At 42.0% G+C, this 21,680-nt stretch overlaps 1 protein-coding gene across 4 annotated transcripts in view; it reads right to left on the reverse strand.

The window, feature by feature from the left end:
- Positions 1-1,714: 1,714 nt before the first annotated feature.
- The window catches only part of LOC136864803 (arrestin domain-containing protein 2), a 534,353-nt gene continuing 514,387 nt past the window's right edge, over positions 1,715-21,680 (reverse strand). For 3 of the 4 annotated variants that reach the window (XM_067142214.2, XM_067142212.2, XM_067142210.2), the window contains one exon: positions 1,715-5,413. In XM_067142214.2, coding sequence (XP_066998315.1) covers positions 5,253-5,413 — 161 coding nt within the window. In that variant the 3' untranslated portion in view covers positions 1,715-5,252. The remainder of the gene's footprint in view (positions 5,414-21,680) is intronic. The other variant, XM_067142211.2, reaches the window with a different exon arrangement.

Below are 21,680 nucleotides of genomic sequence, written 5' to 3' on the forward strand. Positions count from 1 at the left end.
TTTCGACCGATACTGTGTAACTTGGGCCAGGTGATAGAGTAATTTGGACCGATACCATGTAACATGGATGAGGTGATTGTGTAATTTGGACTGATAGCTTGTAACTTGACCAGGTGATCATGTAATTTGGGTCGATAGCGTGTAACTTGGACCAGGTGATCGTGTAATTTGGACTGGTGAATATGAACAATTCTAAGTTATTTAATGTATTTGTTGTGAAATAATAAGCATAAAATATTACACTGTGAATTGTGGTCATCACTTTTGGCACGTAGGACAATGATAAAACAATTAATCCGGAATTTGGGCACAGTTTTCATGACCCCACTTTCTGCAATTCATACAACAAATCCAATAGTCACCATAGTACTTGACATATACAATGCAAACTGTTTTTTATTTTTTCATGCGCCTGTAGTGAACAGTTGTTTCTTTATTTTCGGTAGCATTGTCGTCGGCGTTGGTTACTCGGTCACGGACTACCTAGCAACTGCCGCTCAGCCCGAAGGCCTGCAGATTACGAGGTGTCGTGAGATCCGAACGACGAATCCTCTCGGCCCTTTTCTTGGTTTTCTAGACCTGGGTCGCTATCTCACCGTCAGGCAGCTTCTGAATTGTAACCATGTAGGCTGAGTGGACTTTGATGCTACCCTCAGATCCACTTAAAAATCTCTGGCCTGGCCGGGGACTGAACCTGGGGCCTAAAGGTAAGAGGCAGGCTTTCTACTCCTACACCGTGAGGCAACCTAAAGTTATAAAACAAGTTCTTTTAGAATCACCAGTAAAACTACGAGGAAGCGGTCCAAATTACAAGCTATCGGGCAGTCAGAATGACACAACATGCAAATAAAAAACTAGATAATATGCAATGTATTTATGAATGAAACTATGTTAAAATTCCCCAGATATTTCATCAGTATTTGGACAAGCCAAACATCCTCTTGTTTGAAATGACTACTTCACAGTACACTTACTTGTCACAAGGAAGATAGTTTTCCTCTTCACCCTTCAACCTTAAGTCCATCAGCTAAACAACTTCCAGGAAGAAAGCTACCCTCGGTTGTCTTGCTGACCTTGCCTTAGACAGGGAGTGACCAAACATGCAAATACCAAAAATATTATTGGTCCAAATTGCATGGACTTCCCCCAGTACACAAAATATTAGGAGGAAAAGCATACAAAAATCCATTGCCAGTGGTGTTCGAATATCTATCACAATACTGAAGATTAAAAATTCTACTTATAGCATGAAGTAGGAAAAATAATATGGAATTCCATTGCAAACGTGTTGAACGCAAAATGACTGTATTGGGATTCCATCCTGAAACTTTGAACACGAGAGTGCTTAACTAACTGTGCTGCGCTGCTGATGTGTGAAAGTGAGACATACATGTATTTGATCAAGATAAGCTTATTTGATGGGACGGGGGAAAAATAACAGGTAAGTCATCCTTCAAATCTTAGAAAAATGACATTTTAATTTTTAAAAAGTTACTAAATCATATGATTTGAATAAGTGAAGTTCAAAATGTGATAAACTGAATTATATTTAGCCCGATACCCAGTATATCACCACTAAATCGATTACAACAAAAAGTTGACTTACCTGTTTCTTACCCCCGAACCTTCATTTGTATTGGTCATGGAAGAAAATCATGAAGTTTATAAACAAATGATGGTCAATTTTCATAACAAATTTATTTGATGTACCATTCCCAATGCAAATTAAACAGAGTATGGAAATATTGATACAGTTATGAGCAAATACGGTATGTATTCACCAACAATATGTCTGAAAATTACTTTCGAAGATTCAAACCAAAATAAGTTATTAACTTCAAATGAAAGACATATTCACGTAAACAGCATTAAACAAACATAATACATCCATGGGAGATGATTGGTCACAATTCCAGAAAATACATTCAAAATACAGAAAGTCTTACGATTAACAGATAATATACTAAATTTCATTACATCAACTTTAATATATTTGGAATGCATAATACTTTAGCATTCCAGGGAGAATACAATAGAGGAATGGAGCTTCAACTAACCATTACTAACATTTACAAAATTATATATTTGTAACAAATTTCTTTGGTATGAGACTTTACATGTCATAATCTATGTAGCGGTGTATATTTTCCTGATTTGTAAAACTCTGAGCATCTGTTCACTATAACTCCTCAGCAACATGCCTTTTAGATCAATATGATTGAGGTTTCCTTCACAGTAAAAATGTTTACTATGTCACTGGGCCTGAGGTGAATCAACATTCATCATTCTTAACTGTACGTTGTGTTATGCTAAAAATATACAATTGGAACTGTACCAGGGATAGTTGTTTTGTGAATCATATGTGCTAGAGACATTGTACTTAGTGCATCTTTCTTTAATGCTTTTGAAAATCCTGCTTCATTGTGAACTGCAATGTTTGTAAATATTTGGTACACGTACCTCAATCAAACGAGGTACAATTAAGGACATGGACTGGTTTTATATCATTTGGATTCCTAATAGACAAAACCACGGTACACTCCCAATATTTTGCAGTAATCAACTCGCAAAGATTTATGGATTATGTATCGAAAATAGGGAATTATTTGTAGAAATTTTCTTTCGCATATTACCTCGTAAAATGTACTAGCAACATATTTAAAGAACCAAATGCCAAGCATAATTGAGTGCAAAAGCAATGTTTATTCTTTTCACCTTACACCACAGCAGTGGCGTATACTGAGGGCTACCAAGGCTATCGGTGAAGCCCGAACCTAAAATGCGAACGATGGAAATCTAAAACACATTATAATGTAAGCATCTGACAAATTGCTCCATTTACAAAACTTGAAAGCAATGAGAAAAAATGCTGCACGTATTTCTGAGAGCAAGGCTTCGGAGACCGATATTGCAGCCCAGACTCTCGTCCCTTCTCCTCGACTCCCGCACGCGGCCTGCGGCGCGGGGACCGGGGAGGATAGGTGTGCTAGTCTTCGGTCCGTCAGATCGCCATGCGTTACTCATCGTATATACTTCCTCACCTCATGCTTCTGACTTAATTATATAAATAACAGAGTGCTGGTATTTCACTCCCGTTTACTTCTACATCCTTGTAGAAAGACACTGCAAGGCTGCTGTTATAGGAGAAATACAGTCTTATTTTTATAGGAAGATCTGCTAAAATGGAATGCAATCTTTCAGGTTTAGTGTTTTCTTTTGTTGGTTGGAATCGAACCCATGGTCATGAGTTGGATACCACCACTGATCTGAGGAAGCCAATTAACCAGTGAACGAAGGGTACGACCACTATGAAATTCAACATTTTAATTTAATAATAATAATAATACTATAAATAATAATAATGGTGCATGACATCTGTATAGGCTTGGATACAGGATAAAATTAATGGCAAAGACGTCATAAACACCCAGTCCTCAAGCCAGGAGAATTGTTTTGTTTTTTTTCTAGTTGCTTTACGTCACACCGACACAAACAGGCCTTAAGGCGATGATGGGGTAGGAAAGACCTAGGAGTGGGAAGGAAGCGGCCGTAGCCTTAATTATGGTACAACCCTGGCATTTGCCTGGTGTAAAAATGGAAAACCATGGAAAACCACCTTCAGGGCCGCCGACAGTGGGGTTCGAAACCAATATCTCCCGGATGCAAGCTCACAGCTGCGTGGCCCTAACCGCACGGCCAACTCGCCCGGTGCCAGGAGAATTAACAGTATGAGGGGATTGATTCTGAAAATAGAACCGGGGCCATCGGACCAAAGGCAAGCATTCTATCCATTTAGCCACAAAGCCAGACTTCAATTTGCTAAACTTACTAGTAGGCTACCATCTCCACTGATCAGATGTTCAGTATTGGCAGAGGCCAGGGCAACATAGCAGGCTTGGCTGCAGCTCAAAATGCTTAAGGCTTGATGTTCACTAAACCAACTATCGAAAAGGGGTAACCTAGTCTAGTGGTAGCCCACGTCTTGGACTCAGCATACGCCACTGCACCAGAGGACTATAACCATACAGTTTAAAATAACAAAACAATAAGTTTGAAATTACGAGCTTCTTATCTGATTGTTCTTTCTATTATTAGATGCAAAATTTCTTATGAAAACAATACCTGAAAAATAAATAAATAGTTATTGCTATTTTCTGTACACAAGAAAAGTGTATTTATAGCAACACCCTCTTGACTGAGTAACTTACTTCATTCTCCTCTGCCAGCTGCCGATACCATATGGTACCCTCACATTTATGACAACATCGATGAAAATGAAGAAAAGCAAGGCATCATAATAACGGATCATGAAGTCACATTAATCACCATCACCAAGCCATTGGCACAAGAAAATATTAAACCACAGTTTTTCTGTTGTCAAAAATCTGGAGTGACAAGAAACTGTCATCTGACAAAAAGAACGGTCTGAATGTCAGGCTGTCAAAGGAAGAAGTTGCTACAAATTTAACAAACTGGAGAGGGCTTCCTTATCACACTCTTTCTGATACCAAGCACCCTAAACTGGTTCAAAGGAATCGTTTGAGGCATAAACCTGAAGGGAACTTGTTCATTTCTAATAACAATGCAGCGATATGGATCTCATCAACACATTCCAATGAATGAGATATTGAGTTTACCATATTTATTGTAATTGAAGACAACTTCTTTTCCAAAACATACTTGTTAGATAGTATCTAATACCTTACCAAGGCTTTAGTAATCTGTGGACAGGATCTCGTGACTTGTATTCACAGAAGGAGAAGAAGAAGATGGTGAAGAAGAAGAAATTTCTTTGAAATAAATGCAGGGAGAATATAACCCACCAACCTGAAGAGATCCACTTCCATCCACAATCTCTTCGTAGATCATGAACTATCTAAGACACTCACAGCATCACAAAATAAACATTGCAGCTATTTTGAAACCTGTTTTCATTAGGCCAAGAATTATACATAACTTAAGAAAGGAAACAATACTAACTGGAACAATCTGTGGGTACCTCAGTAAATATACAGTTTTTGAAAAAGAAAATTATGCATTCCTGTGTCATAATGCAGCGGTAGAAGTTAACAAGTTAGATTTTAAACTATTTTATAAATATTCTCTTTATGCGTACCCCTCCCAGTAGTTAATAATTTAATTTCACTGTCCCTTTCCCTTTTTTAAGAAACTCTGGGATAAGGCTGTAGATATCTCCTCTGATGAATTTCAGTTCTCAGATGCTCAAGTAATACTCATGGCACAAGTAATTCTTACATCACAGAACTACTGCTTCTCAACACAGAGACATATACAGGCCTATAGAGAACGGCTGTTTCACGGGCTTCTTGTGAGCTGCTCCCGTCGTAAACTTGTCCCAGCAGAAATTCAGGGCCAATGTAAATTCCTCCTTCGACGTGTTCACATGCCACTTCTGTAAAGAAATAAAGAAAGTAAGAGTTTGATAAACTAGCAATGGCAGAGAGGGTTTGGGTACCATAAGCCGCTCCTTGCTGCTCTTTCATTGCTAGTCAATTGTGGCACGATAATCGGTCACGATGCCCACCGTTGATGAGATGTCTGTTAGTGACGCTCGGTTTATCTGGACAGATGTCGTTCATGGCCACATTCCACTAGTCCAAATCATCAAGGATGCATAGCATAGAGCTACCCTGGCAAATGAGAGGAACACAGTGTGTCATTTCAACAAGTGCCTTGGAATTTTATTGAGTCACAGTTGGTTATCACTAGCTTTCAGAACTTTACGTAATGAAAAATGAAAATCCACAGTGTGTTTCCAGTCATTCGAACAGGTTAGGAATAGAATGGAATTCTACCGGTTGCCGAAGCCTACCTCACTCCTCTGGGGTAATGATTCAAGACTGGCAGATGCTCTGAGGTTTTATGTAATAATGTCCTAAAATTATGTACATAAATATATATGATAACATCAAAATATGTACTAACTATGTAATATCAGAGCTCCACACAGAGTTAAAAACTGCTGTTATTTATTCCAGAATAATTTTAAAAGATGAATTTCTTGCAAACTACTCACTTCAATAGGTTACTTTAGTTTTTGGCGAGATTCTCAGGTTAATGTGCCATAAAATATTTTTTCCTTGTTTTCAAGAGATAAATTTTGTCAATGATGGGAAAGATGACATTAATGGATTCCATGAGTGAAAGTCTGATCCCTGTTTATGCCTTTAGGAACCCAGCCGAAGTTGTACGAAGGTAATCCCAAAAATAAGATTTCCTTTTTTTTAAATAAATACATTGACCTGTTTATTTCTACAATGGTTTACATCATGTTACAGCTTGAATATTTAGCTATGTTTCTACATAATCACCATTTCGGTCGGTGCATTTTTGTAGACGTGGTGACAGTTTTTGTATGTCCATGTCATACCAGCTCGCCGCCATGCTGTTCAGGAAGTTGTGAACCTCATCTTTCACCTCATCGTCAATGCTGAATCGCTTTCCAGTCAAATGTTCTTTCAACTTAGGGAACAAGTGATAGTCACTGGGCGCCAAGTAAGGACTATAGGGTGGGTGGGTGATGATGTTCCACTGAAACTGTTGCAGGAGAACAACGGTTTGCCGGGCAACGTGCGGGCGAGCGTTATTGTTACCTCTACTACAGTGGTAACACCAAAAAAGGCACAAACACAGTTAAAAGGGGAAGGTAAGAGTACAATACACAATATAAGAAAACACTACACACTTGGAAAAACAGTAACTAGCCTTTACGCGGATCTCCAACAAAACAAGTACGTAACTATCAGTAGGGCCAACTAGTGAACGACAAAACGGGAAGATGGAAGGGCTGGGAACCTACCAAAGGCATGGACATGGCTTAGATAGCGGATTCCGAAATGAATCACCGTGATCCTTAGTTTTTAAAATATTATTTACAAGATAATTCTACATATACATTCCAAGTTATGAGCTATAAGTTCAGTGATATACATAGGTTATTCGTAGCAGTGTAAATTCAAATTACAAATGAACTGTACATCTAGTTACCAATGCAGTAGTACAATGCAATTTACAGGTTATCCAAAATCTAGCGTACCTAAAGTGATACAGAACTATCAGAGGCAAACCCCAAGGGAAATACTATTAAACTACAATATACATATTTTAGTGAAACAAAACGGGAATGCCTCGGAAACGAACAGGTAAGTCTAGCTGAAAAACTAAGGCGTCATAAGTAGCTAATTTGGTGAATCTAGGCGAGGTTAGGGCAGACTCCTGTATGAAAACCAAATCGGAACATTACGGAATTTTTAGCAGGAACGGAATTTAAGAGTGCTTACCCGAGGAGTGCGCCATCCCGAAAACCAGAGGGACGTCATCCAGATAGGCTGCTCGCAGACAGATAAACCGAGACCAACAGAATTCAGGATACAGAATTAATTCGAACACTGCCTCACTCACTATATATAGGAATTACTGGCCTTGGAGGCAACCAATCAGCATGCATGTGTTCCCTATCGCCACCTAGACTCACCAATCACAACCTTACTTTCGATCGAGAATTTTGACTAACATTCTAGAATACGCATGATCGCGAAAGTCGTATTTTTCCAGAATAGACAGAACACGCTTTCTAGAACACATACCAACAAAGTAACACACCCTGTACAAAAGTTATGTAACTCTCTAGATCTTTCCAGGAACTATAGACAGAATTCTACTATTTACAAATGCCTATGTTACAACATTATACAGTACAGGTTAGGTCAATAAAAATAAAACATCATATTGCATTTTACAAACAAAGACTTCAAAAAAAAAAACATTCCACTCGCATTACATATTTCACTTGTAACATCTTCCTCCCCCCGAAAGTCGAGCCGTGCTCGACCAATAATATAACATCACTGGGGAGCAAGCGATAGAACGTTTTCACACAGTACCAATAGTAAAGGTACATTACTTTAACACACACGATTTCTTGAAGTAACCTTTGCGATAATCAACCAACACAAACTGTCATATAATTTTCAAAAATAATATAGATCCACCTCTTGAATAAATATCACAAAATCCACATGGATTGTCACATTGCACTTCAAAATGCCTTCTTTCGCAGATGATTAGACAATTTGTAGTCTGTCCACCAAATCATGTACACCATACTTTCTTCCAAATTCTAGAAATACCAAAACTCCTCACTTGTTGCTAACACCTTTGCACTACTTTCCCACAACGGTCACAGCACAGGTAGGCCACAAGTTCTTGCTGATGATGCGGCTGCCGACACGGTCGTTTGCCGCCAGCCTTCATTCAATGTCAGTCCAAACCCGACTCCTAGACGAGATGCAGTTCAGTGGTCTCTTGCACCAAATAAGCCGGGGTGAGACACCGTCCAGTCCGCCTGCCACCAATAGGACGTTCCCCGCAGGATAGTGGTGCCGGATGGTGACGCACAAGGCACACAGTGTGCCTCCCAAGTTGGCACTTCAGGTTGCTGCCTGAAGAATCTGGTCACTGCAGCCGCTGTAACACACACAAACCGCAGCAGACAGGGGAATACTTGCGGTAAAAGTATGCTGCCAGGCTTAATATCTCATGGTCACCCCATGGGTGGCTTAATGAACATGCAGGAGGGATTCTCCCTTGCACACAGGGATATTAGGGCACTAGCCCCGGGGCAAGCACTGCTATCTACAATTCACATGACAAGATTATGGTGGGGGTGAAAAGAAACTACAGGAGGGTGCCCTAAACCTGACCGTAAAAGGAAGAAAATTCCAAGTAGTGACCCTAAACTAAAACTTATCTAACTTATAATACTAAATCGATTAGACTAGAGGATACCTAAAGTATTCACTTACACAATTACTTACAACTAACTTACAATGAAACTTATCTTACAACTAAAACCTTATAAATAACCTCACCATAAAATTATGTTATAAGTAAATTCTTACAAATAACTTACAACTAAATCTACAAGGTCACCAACAATGGTATTTGCCCTTCCCTACCAGACTTAAGGTACCTTGATCTGGGAGAGATGTACTCTGCTGATCCTTTTCCTTTCGGGATCGCTCACCAATAATGTCACCGGGGTGAGGAACTTTAAGATGGTGCAGGGACCTCGAAATCTGGGGGCCAACTTACTGATAACATGGTCCGCAGCACTACTGACGGGATGTGTTTTAATAAACACCTGGTCACCCACCGAGAGATCGTGCGGTCTTCGCCCGTGGTTGTAATTACGCTGGACCTTAGCGTAATAAACCTTCAAGTTCTTTCGTGCATGGTGCCAATTAGCTCGGATCTTTTCTGGGCTGGCATCGTCGGGCAGAAGATCATTAATTGACCATAGGTTAGATAGAGGAGAATTTGGAGTAAAAGCCAACATCAACGAAGCAGGGGTTTCCTTGTGGCTTTCATGGACAGCAGTGTTAAATGCAAATGACAACCAATTCAATGAAGAATCCCACTTGGAGTGATCTGAGGAGTGATAAGCGATTAGGGCAGATCGGTTACGATTCACTCTCTCAACATAATTGGGCTTCGGGTAATACGGGGTAGTGGTTACATGAGCAATGGATAGATCAAAACAGAAATTCCGGAACTGGGCCGAAGTAAAGGCTCTTGCGTTATCACTTACCAAGAATTGACAGGGTCCAAACGAGGCGAATATCTGTTTCAAGCATGAGATGGTAGTGTTGGCGTTAGCCATCCGAGTGGGGAACAGCCACGTGAAACGCGAAAAGGCGTCAACACACACGAGTATGAAACGATGACCATTCCGAGATCTCGGGAAAGGCCCAATATAGTCTATGAACAGTCTTTCCATGGGGCGATAAGCTTGCTCAGAAGACAAGAGACCTAGACGAGTATTCGGGGCAGGTTTACTGATGTTGCAAATCTTACAGGACTTGACAAGGGTACGGATCTCACTATCCATGGATTTCCAAATAAAGTGGTTACGGATTTTTTCTCTTGTTTTGAAAACGCCCAGATGACCGCCCACTGGGGATTCATGAAAGTATTTGAAGAGAGCCGGGACCAGGTTAGTTGGGACTATAATTTTGGGGTCTCTCCGACCACGAGCAGGACAACACAAGACACCATTCTTAAGAATATAGGGCTTAACATGCTCACCGGATTTAATCCTGTCGACAATGGCTTTTAACTCAGGATCATCCTCTTGATGTTTGGCAATATCCTTGAAAAGGAAGGGAGAGTCAGTGAGAACTACATTGACAAAAGCTGATACTTGTTCGGGAGATGAGTCAACTGGCTCGGATTGAGGGTCAGAGCTGTCTGGATGGAACATCCTGCTGAGGCCATCAGCCACAACGTTTTCCGTGCCACGAATGTGGCGGGCTTGAAATTGGAAGGCTGAGATGCGCACTGCCCATCGTGCTAGACGACCGGTCTTTCGCGGCTTGGGCAGTACCCAACTCAACGCCTGATTGTCAGTTTCCAGATCGAAAGGGAGATGTTCCAGGTACATTCTGAAGCGTTCTAAGGAGAAGACAACAGCCAGGGCTTCCAGCTCATAAATGGAATAATTGCGCTCAGCAGGATTCAGGGCACGGGAAGCATAAGAAATAGGACGACGCCCTTCGTGAAATTCCTGTAGAAGAACTCCGGATATGCCTGAGGAAGAGGCGTCAGTCTGAAGGATGAAGCGTTTAGAAAAGTCTGGCATAGCCAGTACAGGGGCATTACATAAGGCAGATTTCAAGTCCATGAAGGCTTCACGTTGGGCATCACCCCACACAAATTTGGCATCCTTTCTTCTCAAATCGTTCAATGGAGCTGCACGTTCAGCAAAATTAGGAATAAACTTGCGAAAGAAATTCACCATGCCAATGAATCTGGCTACAGCCTTGACGTCCTTTGGAGGGGGGAAATTCTGGATGGCGGCAGTACGAGACTGATCGATTGAGACACCCCTCCCCGACACGATATGTCCTAAGAAGGACATCTGGGGTTGTGCGAAGGAAACCTTGGATGCCTTGAAGGTTAGACCTGCTTTATGCAGTCTTTTCTTGGTTCAAAAAATACCCCTCGGCTTAGAATCAGTATTGGGTATCGTTATCACGGCCGGAAAAAGTAGGGCCAGAAGCCGCCATAAGCAAGTTTTAGCCGTAATTTAGATTCAGGTAAAATTTCATCAACCGTTGTTAAATATACACAGTAAAACCTGTCCTCGGCAGAAATCCACGGGACCGAATATTTATCTGCTGTATGCAGGATTCCGTTTCATAACGGTGGTTAAAAAATAAAATAAAAATATATAATACAGCAGTAGATTCATGATTTTGTGCGGTAGTAGATACACACTTATATGTGTGTATATATATATACACACACTGACTGACAGAGCAAATGCAACACCAAGAAGGAGTGGTCAGAACTTTATGCCAAATTGCAGGGTAGACTGACGTCACTGAGGTATGCTCATGATGTGAAATGCGCCGCTGTGCTGCGCACGTAGCAAACGATAAATGGGACACGGCGTTGGCGAATGGCCCACTTCGTACCGTGATTTCTCAGCCGACAGTCATTGTAGAACGTGTTGTCGTGTGCCACAGGACACGTGTATAGCTAAGAATGCCAGGCCGCCGTCAACGGAGGCATTTCCAGCAGACAGACGACTTTACGAGGGGTATGGTGATCGGGCTGAGAAGGGCAGGTTGGTCGCTTCATCAAATCGCAGCCGATACCCATAGGGATGTGTCCACGGTGCAGCGCCTGTGGCGAAGATAGTTGGCGCAGGGACATGTGGCACGTGCGAGGGGTCCAGGCGCAGCCCGAGTGACGTCAGCACGCGAGGATCGGCGCATCCGCCGCCAAGCGGTGGCAGCCCCACACGCCACGTCAACCGCCATTCTTCAGCATGTGCAAGACACCCTGGCTGTTCCAATATCGACCAGAACAATTTCCCGTCGATTGGTTGAAGGAGGCCTGCACTCCCGGCGCCCGCTCAGAAGACTACCATTGACTCCACAGCATAGACGTGCACGCCTGGCATGGTGCCGGGCTAGAGCGACTTGGATGAGGGAATGGCGGAACGTCGTGTTCTCCGATGAGTCACGCTTCTGTTCTGTCAGTGATAGTCACCAGGGACGAGTGTGGCGTCGGCGTGGAGAAAGGTCAAATCCGGCAGTAACTGTGGAGCGCCCTACCGCTAGACAACGCGGCATCATGGTTTTGGGCACTATTGCGTATGTTTCCACGTCACCTCTAGTGCGTATTCAAGGCACGTTAAATGCCCACCGCTACGTGCAGCATGTGCTGCGGCCGGTGGCACTTCTGTACCTTCAGGGGCTGCCCAATACTCTGTTTCAGCAGGATAATGCCCGCCCACACACTGCTCGCATCTCCCAACAGGCTCTACGAGGTGTACAGATGCTTCCGTGGCCAGCGTACTCTCCGGATCTCTCACCAATCGAACACGTGTGGGATCTCATTGGACGCTGTTTGCAAACTCTGCCCCAGCCTCATACGGACGACCAACTGTGGCAAATGGTTGACAGAGAATGGAGAACCATCCCTCAGGACACCATCCGCACTCTTATTGACTCTGTACCTCGACATGTTTCTGCGTGCATCGCCGCTCGCGGTGGTCCTACATCCTACTGAGTCGATGCCGTGCGCTTTGTGTAACCTGCATATCGGTTTGAAATAAACATCAATTATTCGTCCGTGCCGTCTCTGTTTTTTCCCCAACTTTCATCCCTTTCGAACCACTCCTTGGTGTTGCATTTGCTCTGTCAGTCAGTGTATATATACTAATTCATCAGCTCTTGCTTAGAACGTCCTCACATTGCATAGCAGTGCAGTATATGCACTTATATAATACACATCAGATGTTTTAAACAAATAACACCAACACTAATACTGTTACGGAACCACATTTATTCCATGGACTGCCATGTCATATCTTATTGGCATATCTATGAACATTACAAGTGACACAACACTGTTTATCTTGTTTGTGTAATCTTTGGTTGTGGTGTAGATCATGGCGTACAATGTATCTCTTGGTCAGTGCAGTGAATTGTAAACTTGTTTTATGTAAATAAATTGGAGCATTTGTGTTAAATTGTGTTAACGTTATATTATAAGCACTTTTCTCAACATCTGCGACCGTGACACGACTAGTTTCCGCGTAAATATGGCAGAAATTACGAAATTGAAAAGTAAACGAACACAATTGCGCCGATTGTTTACACGTGCTGGCAATGACTTTGAACAGAAGCTAATTGCAGAACAACCCACAAGAGAAGAGGTCTCCGCAGGATTCAAGATCTTCGAGGACAAAGCTGAACGATTATTCGTGCTCGATGAAAAAATTCGTGATGTTTGGTACGTCGGAGATCATGAAGAAGAAGAAGAAGAAGAGATCGCTGCCGAATACGAAATCATGGAGGGATACCGCGAAAGGTGGTTAACCTTAAAGACCAGATATGAGAATTTTTTGCATTATGACACACTCAGTGACAATGGGGCAAATAGTATTGCTAGTACTAGTTCTAGTAAATCCAGGAGTAAAAGAAATTGAAGATTGCCTAATTTAGAACTTAAACAGTTCGATGGAGATGTGCGTAACTGGATAGCCTTCTGGGGGCAGTTCAGAAAGATACACGAGGATGACAAAATCGAGAAAGAGGATAAATTCCAATACCTTTGCCAGGCTACTGTACCTGGGACGTCAGCTAGAGAACTCGTGGAAAGTTTCCCACACTCAGCTTCAAATTATCAGAAAGCTATAGAGCAATTAAAATCGAGGTTTGCAGGAGATGAACTTCTGATTGAGATTTACGTTCGTGAACTCTTGCAATTAGTACTTCAAAAGAGTAACATGCTAAATGATATAAGTCTGCGGAGTCTTTTTGATAAACTGGAGACCCAGTTAAGGGCACTAGAGTCACTAGGGGTTACTAGCGATAAATATCGGCAATGCTCTACCTGCTTGTAGAATCAGCACTACCAGATGACATTTTGAAAGCATGGGAGCGGTCTCGTATGTGGCAGGCATGTAAGAAGGGTGACCAATCTAATTATCTCGAGACACTTTTGAGATTTTTGAGACAAGAGGTAGAAAGTGAAGAACGACTCCTTCTGGCTCGTTCTAATTTCCTAGGTGGCTGTGGGAGTGCATCGCAAAACAACACAGAAAAGCTACCGACAGCAGCTGTAATTTTCTCGAGTGAAGAGAAAAGGAGTGATAGGGCATGTATTTGGTGCGATAAAGGGAACCACATGTCTCAGGACTGTTTTAAAGCTAGAGGTCTCACTACAGAGAAAAAACAAGAAGTTTTGAAAAAGAAAGGAGCATGTTTTCATTGCCTCAAGTGCTTGCTTTGTTGCAAGGGGCATCACACTATTATGTGCAAGGGTTTAAAGGATATAATTCCAGTCGATAGCAGCAAGAAAAGTTCAGATGAGAAAGGAAACGAACCAGGTAGAACAGAGAACTTACTGTCTCATCAAAAGGGTCAGACATTGTTGCAAACTTTGGTAGTTAAAGTGTCGGTGGACAAGGTTGCTAAGTTGGCAAGAGTGTTACTAGACTCGGGATCTCAAAGATCATACATCACGAAGGACAGTGTTCACAAGCTTGGGCTGAAGAAGATAGGGGAAGAGACGTTAATACATAATCTGTTTGGTGGAGTAGAGACAGGGCGAGAAGTGCATGGTATTTATGAAGTTACTCTTAGAAGTTTAGATGAAAAATTTGAGTTCACCATTCCTATGTTGGACCAACAGAAAATTTGTAATTTTGTACCCCGGCTTGAGACCCAGCGGTATTACCCAGTGCTTCGAAACCACAACATAATCTTATCAGATGTAGGCTATAATGTTCCTGAGGTAAAGATATTACTTGGGGCAGACGTAATGGGGCAACTGCTAACAGGCTACAGATTAGTTTTAGATGACACGATGGTTGCTCTCGAATCTAAGCTGGGCTGGACGGTGATGGGGCAACGTAGAATATTCAGCAACTGCAACACAGTAACTGACCTCTTTTGTATGGCAGGTTTTAATGTAGCTGATTTGTGGCGTCTGGAAGCCATAGTGTGTAACTTGGACCAGGTGATCATGTAATTTGGGTTGATAGTGTGTAACTTGGACGAGGTGATCGTGTAATTTGGGTTGATAGTGTGTAACTTGGATGAGGTGATCGTGTAATTTGGGTTGATAGTGTGTAACTTGCACCAGGTGATCATGTAATTTGGGTTGATAGTGTGTAACTTGGACCTGGCAGATGTCAAAACCAAAGAAGTTCTAGAGGCCGAGACACTTGAATTCTTCGAGCCGACAGTGAAAGTTGACCAAGAAGGAAGATACGAGGTTTGCGTACCCTGGAAAGAGGGGCACCCGCAGCTGAGGGACAACTACGATCTAGCGGAGAAGATATTGTTGAGTGTAAGCAAAAGACTAGAAACCATTGGCAAGTTGGAAGAGTATGATGAAATCTTTCGTGAATTGCTGCGGGAGGGCATAGTGGAAATGATACCCTCTGCCAGCAAGAATGATGGTCACTACCTCCCTCACCAGCCAGTAATAAAGGAATCTAGTATGACCACCAAAATTAGGCCTGTGTTCGATGCCTCAGCCCAAGATAAAAAGAGGCAACTCACTTAACAGCTGTCTGGAAAAAGGGCCCAATTTGTTGGAATTAATACCCAAGCTGTTGATACAATTCAGAAAACATGCTATTGGAGTGACAGCTGATATCAGAAAGGCATTTTTACAAATCAAGCTAGCCCAAGGTGACAAGGATTTTTTAAGATTTCTTTGGTGAAAGGACTATCGCAACAAAGAGGTGGCAATCCTCAGGCACTGCAGAGTTGTTTTTGGAGTGTCGTCTAGTCCATTTCTACTGGGTGCGACTATAGCACATCACTTGACACGCACCTGAGGAACTGAATAGTACTGCAGAGCGACTCAGATACTCTTTCTACGTGGACAACTGTGTTACCAGTGTAGCCAATGAAGAACAGCTACAGAAATTTGTGAGGGAAGCTACTGCACTGATGTCTACAGCACAATTTGATCTTCGCGGATGGATCAGCAGCCCCGTTCATCAAGAAGACAGAGCTGCGATGCAAGATGGAGTTGTTCCGGTCCTGGGTCTCTTATGGGATGTTACTACAGATGAGCTTCTCTGTGATGTCAAAACCATTGCGATGACCACTTGCCGAGTTACCAAGAGGAATCTGTTGTCTGTGGCTCAGCGTGTTTTCGACCCAATTGGCTTCACATGTCCGTCTACCTTACTACCAAAGCTGATGCTGCAAGAAACATGGAAACACAAATTTCGATGGGATGAAGAGCTTCCGGATAGCATTACAAGTAAATTCAAGAACTGGGTGGAGCAGATGCAATGGTTAGCTAGATGTCGCCTTCCAAGGAGAATGGTACAAGTGGACTGGGGGAGCGGAAGATATCAGTCTTCATGTATTTTGTCATGCGAGTAAACTTGCTTATGCAGCTTGTGTATTCTTGAGGGCAAGGAGAGGTGCAGAGGTATCGGTCCAGTTGGTCCAGGCTAAGGCGAGGATTGCGCCTGTCAAACATGTCACTATACCACGTTTGGAAATGTTGGCAGCAGTCATAGGTACCAGAATTTCTACCCAAGTGAAAGAGGCGTTGGGACTACAGCAGTGCAGAACATTCTTTTGGAGCGACTCGTCGGTAGCCTTGACTTGGATAAAGCGGGCGGACAACTGGAGTACATTCGTGGGTAACCGTTGTCATGAAATACGACAGTACATCAATACTGATGATTGGCACCACCTACCGGGGACTCTGACCGCAGCAGATCTTCCATCAAGGGGCTGCAGTCCTAAGGCACTCTTTGAAAGCAAATGGTGGGAAGGACCACGGTGGCTAAGGGATAATCCAGAGCAGTGGCCGTTTTATGAAATTGCCGCACCTGAAGACTAAGTCAATATTGAGAAACAGAAGACAGTTATATCGAGTGTGGTGTGTAGTTCACCTGACTTTTGTTCGCGCCTCTTGTATTTCTCAAGTTATGTCAAGATAGTCAGAATGATTGGTTGGATCATCAGATTTTTCCGCAACCTTACTAAGGCAAAACAAGTAAGAAGAGGTGAACTCACTGGTGAAGAAATGCAACAAGCCGAGAACACCTTGTTGAGAGTTGTGCAGCAGGAATGCTTTCGAGATCCCGAGCAGGAACTTGAGAAGAAAGTCAGGGTATTCAAGGATGAAATGGGAGTTCTGAGGGTTGAAACAAAACTTACCTTTGGGGAAGAAAGTGAAGCATTCACGAAACCCATCTTGTTGCCGTCAAACCATGCCATCGTGACCAGATTGGTTTGGGACGAACATCATCGGTCACAGCATGCAGGGCTACTGACGCTGTTAGCTAGACTCAGGGAAAGATTCTGGATTCTTGGAGTTAGGAAAGTGGCAAAAAGAGTTATTGCAAGATGTGTCAAATGTAAAAGGTACAAGGCTAGTCCTACAGCACCAGCTTTTGCTCCTTTGACTAAGGATAGAGTGGGCTCAACAGCAGCTTTTGAGATCTCGGGAGTGGATTATACTGGACCGCTGTATCTAAAGTCTGGAGAAAAGGCGCGGGTTGTATTATTTACTTGTGCGGTGTATCGTGCAATACATTGGCGTTAAGAAGATTCATTGCCCGGCATGGAAGAATTTCTGTGTTATGCTCAGACAACGGGACCAATTTCATAGGACTTAATAATGCCCTGAAAGCGTTGGATTGGGATGAGATTGTCACCCACTCGGCTGTGAGAAAGATTACTTGGAAATTTATCCCACCTACAGCAGCCTGGTGGGGAGGATGGTGGGAGTGACTAATCAGAACAGTGAAAGAACTACTGCGTCGCATCTTGGGACGAGCCTCTGTGTACTATGAAGAGTTATATACTGTGTTGTGTGATTGCGAGGCGACGATCAACTCTAGACCACTTACATACATTGCGGACCATTCGTCTCAACTAAAGCCTTTGACACCAGCAACATTTCTGCAGGGTATTCCTACAAATGAGACTCCAGATTTGGATGCAGTTGACAAGGTTGACTATGTTAAATGTTGTAGGTACCTCCAGAAACTACGTGAGGACCTACGACAAAGATTCAGGAATGAATATTTGGCGCTCCTAGTTCACCACGGCCAGAGGAAGACCAACAGCATCAAGGTGGGAGATGTGATATTGATAGGAGCAGATTCCACAAAACGCATCAACTGGCCCCTCGCGGTCGTCGTGGAAGTGTATCCAGGGAAGGATGAAGTAGCAAGAGTAGCCAAACTGAAGACATCTGAGGGAGAGCTGATCAGACCACTCCAGCGTCTCTATCCATTGGAGGTGCACACAACTCCAGAGGATTGGAAGCAGCCTGAAACTGTGACTATCACTTCGCCTGAGACAAAGCCTTCACATGAAGAATTCAAATTGTCAAAAGGAGGGCGGAGAATTAAAGTGCCATCAAGACTTGATTTGTGAATACTCTTGATGTGACCTTGCTTTTGTGTTCATTTATTTATTGTGTTATGTGTGTGTGTTTCAGTTGCGGTACGGAGTATTTTGCAATTGAAAATAACAATTGCAAGGTGGGAGGATGTTACGGAACCACATTTATTCCATGGACTGCCATGTCATATCTTATTGGCATATCTATGAACATTACAAGTGACACAACACTGTTTATCTTGTTTGTGTAATTTTTGGTTGTGGTGTAGATCATGGCGTACAATGTATCTCTTGGTCAGTGCAGTGAATTGTAAATTTGTTTTATGTAAATAAATTGGAGCATTTGTGTTAAATTGTGTTAACGTTACATTATAAGCACTTTTCTCAACAAATACTGTACAATACTGTCATTTACATCTTCCAGTAACCCAGAATTGTACGCTGGACACAACATCCCTGGTAGCATGATTCTCAATTAAAATGCGGGTATGGCACACAATGTAGAACAATTTTGCATAATTTTTTGTTAGGAAAAAATACAATATCCTTATGAATGTTTAGAGCATGTCGGTAGGGCTTCACATTACATAAACCATCACCATCAATTTCTGTTTTCTTATCTTGGAGAAGATGGGTGAAAAACTCATCAATATTTCCTAACGCTGCCTCTGCTCCAACTTATATATCAATGGCTGCATTCGCATCATACTTACGCTGTTCAAGAGTTTGTTGTAACACGTAAGTATTTTAGTTCCTTTGTCAGGGTGAGACAAACTTGTCTTTGTGAAAGCACTGACGTACTGTATTTGGCAACAATTCCTTCACTGCTTCTGCAATGAGACAGACATTTTGTGGCCGAATGCTATCCCGGCCATCTAAGATCCATTTGGAATACACATGTACTGAACATGGTAAGGAAGGAGATTTACATATTTTTTGTTACAGTCAGATAGTTTCTGCTAAATACAAGTAAACTTACATGAACATTAAACCATAATTCATGAGACGGGTACAATTTTCTGATATAGACATTTACTGGTTCATAAAGCTTTGCTAAAGGCAGGATTTACTGTACTAACAAGTTATTCGTTAACACTGTGTTAAGATTCTTTTTTTCCTCAAACGTTTCCTAAGAAATGTTAGCCAACACATATTTTAACTCACACGAGAGTTATGAACAATGCGAATCTAGAAGGAACTGGCAGAACCAAGCGGCTTTTGAGTGCGATCCAATGCGATTTTTTTTTAATACAGCTGTAAAACATGGCCTGTGAAATCATCCCAACAAAGAACGGGAACTCTATCATCCTTCCCACACTGTTCAGGATCCCTTTGTAATTGGTTCCCATTTCAAACCATTCCTTATGATTTGTGTGCTTCATTAATAATACTTTTTGTACCGGGCGGTACACCTCCACGCCGCGAATTCAAATATTGCGCCAGTTGAAACCTCTCTACAGGAGAAACTCTGAACTTTAAAATCTGTATTAAATCAAAGGTTTCTTGGAAGATGTGTTCTGAACTATGTCTATTTCGATTTGTGTTTGTTTGCTCTGTAGCAAGAAGTGTGCACATTCTCTTCTAGATGTCACTACTTAAAAACTATAACTGTGCACCCTGGTGCGAAGTGAACAAACTGTTTTTGAAGAAATTTTGTATCTATAAGTTTGTTCTTTGTTAAATTTCTTTCTTTCATTTTTTGGGTTGGCAATATTGATCTCTGTTTCCGCCAGTTTTAAATTTAGCCAATCCTAAATTTTCTAAATTAATTTTCCACCAATCCTAGATTTCTTCTTCTGTTTTGACTTGTAATCTTTAGCCGACCAATAAAAGTTTGTGGGCGGGTTGTTATCATTCATGAAAGGTCTCGAATGTTCAACGAGGGTATATAAACTGCTGATTTTCTGGTCTCGGGGCCACTTCTGTAACATCTTTCTTAGTGTATGGATACGTAGCAGGGGACGGGAAGCGCCTCTTTCTCCAAGCAGCAGTTCATCTACAAGGTAATGGCCTGTTAACATATTCATTTCTTGCTAGCTCAGCAGTTTAACTCTCGGGGAGGGTTCGAAACCTTTAGTATGTAACCTACCCTTTTAAAATGTAAATTCTTTTCTGTCTATCTACAAATTACGAATCTGTAAAGCGGGGATAGAGAGTGCTTCACCCTCTCGAACTCCCCTTCATTTTGAATTTGAGGTGACTATGTTTTCGTAACTGTTTTTCTCTTCCTTCTTAAAGTCTTAAACTTATTTGCCAACTAGTCACCTCCATAGATTGGGATTAACCCCTGTATAATCGGCCTAGCGCCACATAGGTTTTAGACAAAAACTTTGTGTAGGAGTGCAAGTTATCGCCTCCATTCAATCTTGTATTATGGGCCAGTAATTTAACCTGATGTTTTGTTTTCCTCAATGTAAAGGCCCTGTAGGTTGGGTATCAAATACCCCTGTTTCTTCGTGTGCCTTGAGGGCAGTCTGAAATGAAGGTTGTAGCCTTTGATAGGCTGGTAATATTGAGAGCGGTTCAGCTCTTTTCTTTAACATTGTAATGAGGAGCAAGTGCTCCTTGTACTTAGGGGTTTTCTGCCTTGTAGCTTTTGTGATTGTGAGCTGAGAGCTCAAGAGTTAATGAATTCGGGCCGTAGCCCAATAGATGTAAATATCACTTAACTGGTTTTTGGTATAGCGGCTGTATACCTGATTGTCTTTGTTATTCCCCCCTAGTGGGAACCGGTTAAATATTCTCTAAATTGTGTACCTGATTTAACTTGGTATTTGTTGTATGCTCAAAATTCTATGCTACCATTGTTAAGTTTTGAAAATATAACCTTGTTAAAATTTTAATTCATCTTTCGTGCTTCTGTAGTTGAGACCTATTCCAACCCGCACCTTCTTTCACCTCTGCTGTTCCACAGTACCCTCGGAACACTTTTCTTTTTAAATTTTCATTCCTGATTTCCGGGGGGGGGGGGGGTTCAGCTCACTATCAAATAAATACAGTATTTATATTGAACTCTGGGAGTGATGCCATATCTTATAAATTTCATTCAATGGCCGTGGCTGTTGGTTGTATGGAAAATATGCCCAACTGATGTTTTCTCTTAAAATATATATACATCTAGCGCCAGTTTGGAGGGTCCCTAACCTTGGCAATTAACACATCACTCTCCTGCAAGAAGAACAAGGTAAGATTTACCCTTCAGAAAAACTTAATTTATGCTGCGGCAACTGCAGTAAAGTCTTACCATTGCCT

Source organism: Anabrus simplex, chromosome 2, assembly GCF_040414725.1.
Source record: "Anabrus simplex isolate iqAnaSimp1 chromosome 2, ASM4041472v1, whole genome shotgun sequence".
NCBI lineage: Eukaryota > Metazoa > Arthropoda > Insecta > Orthoptera > Tettigoniidae > Anabrus > Anabrus simplex.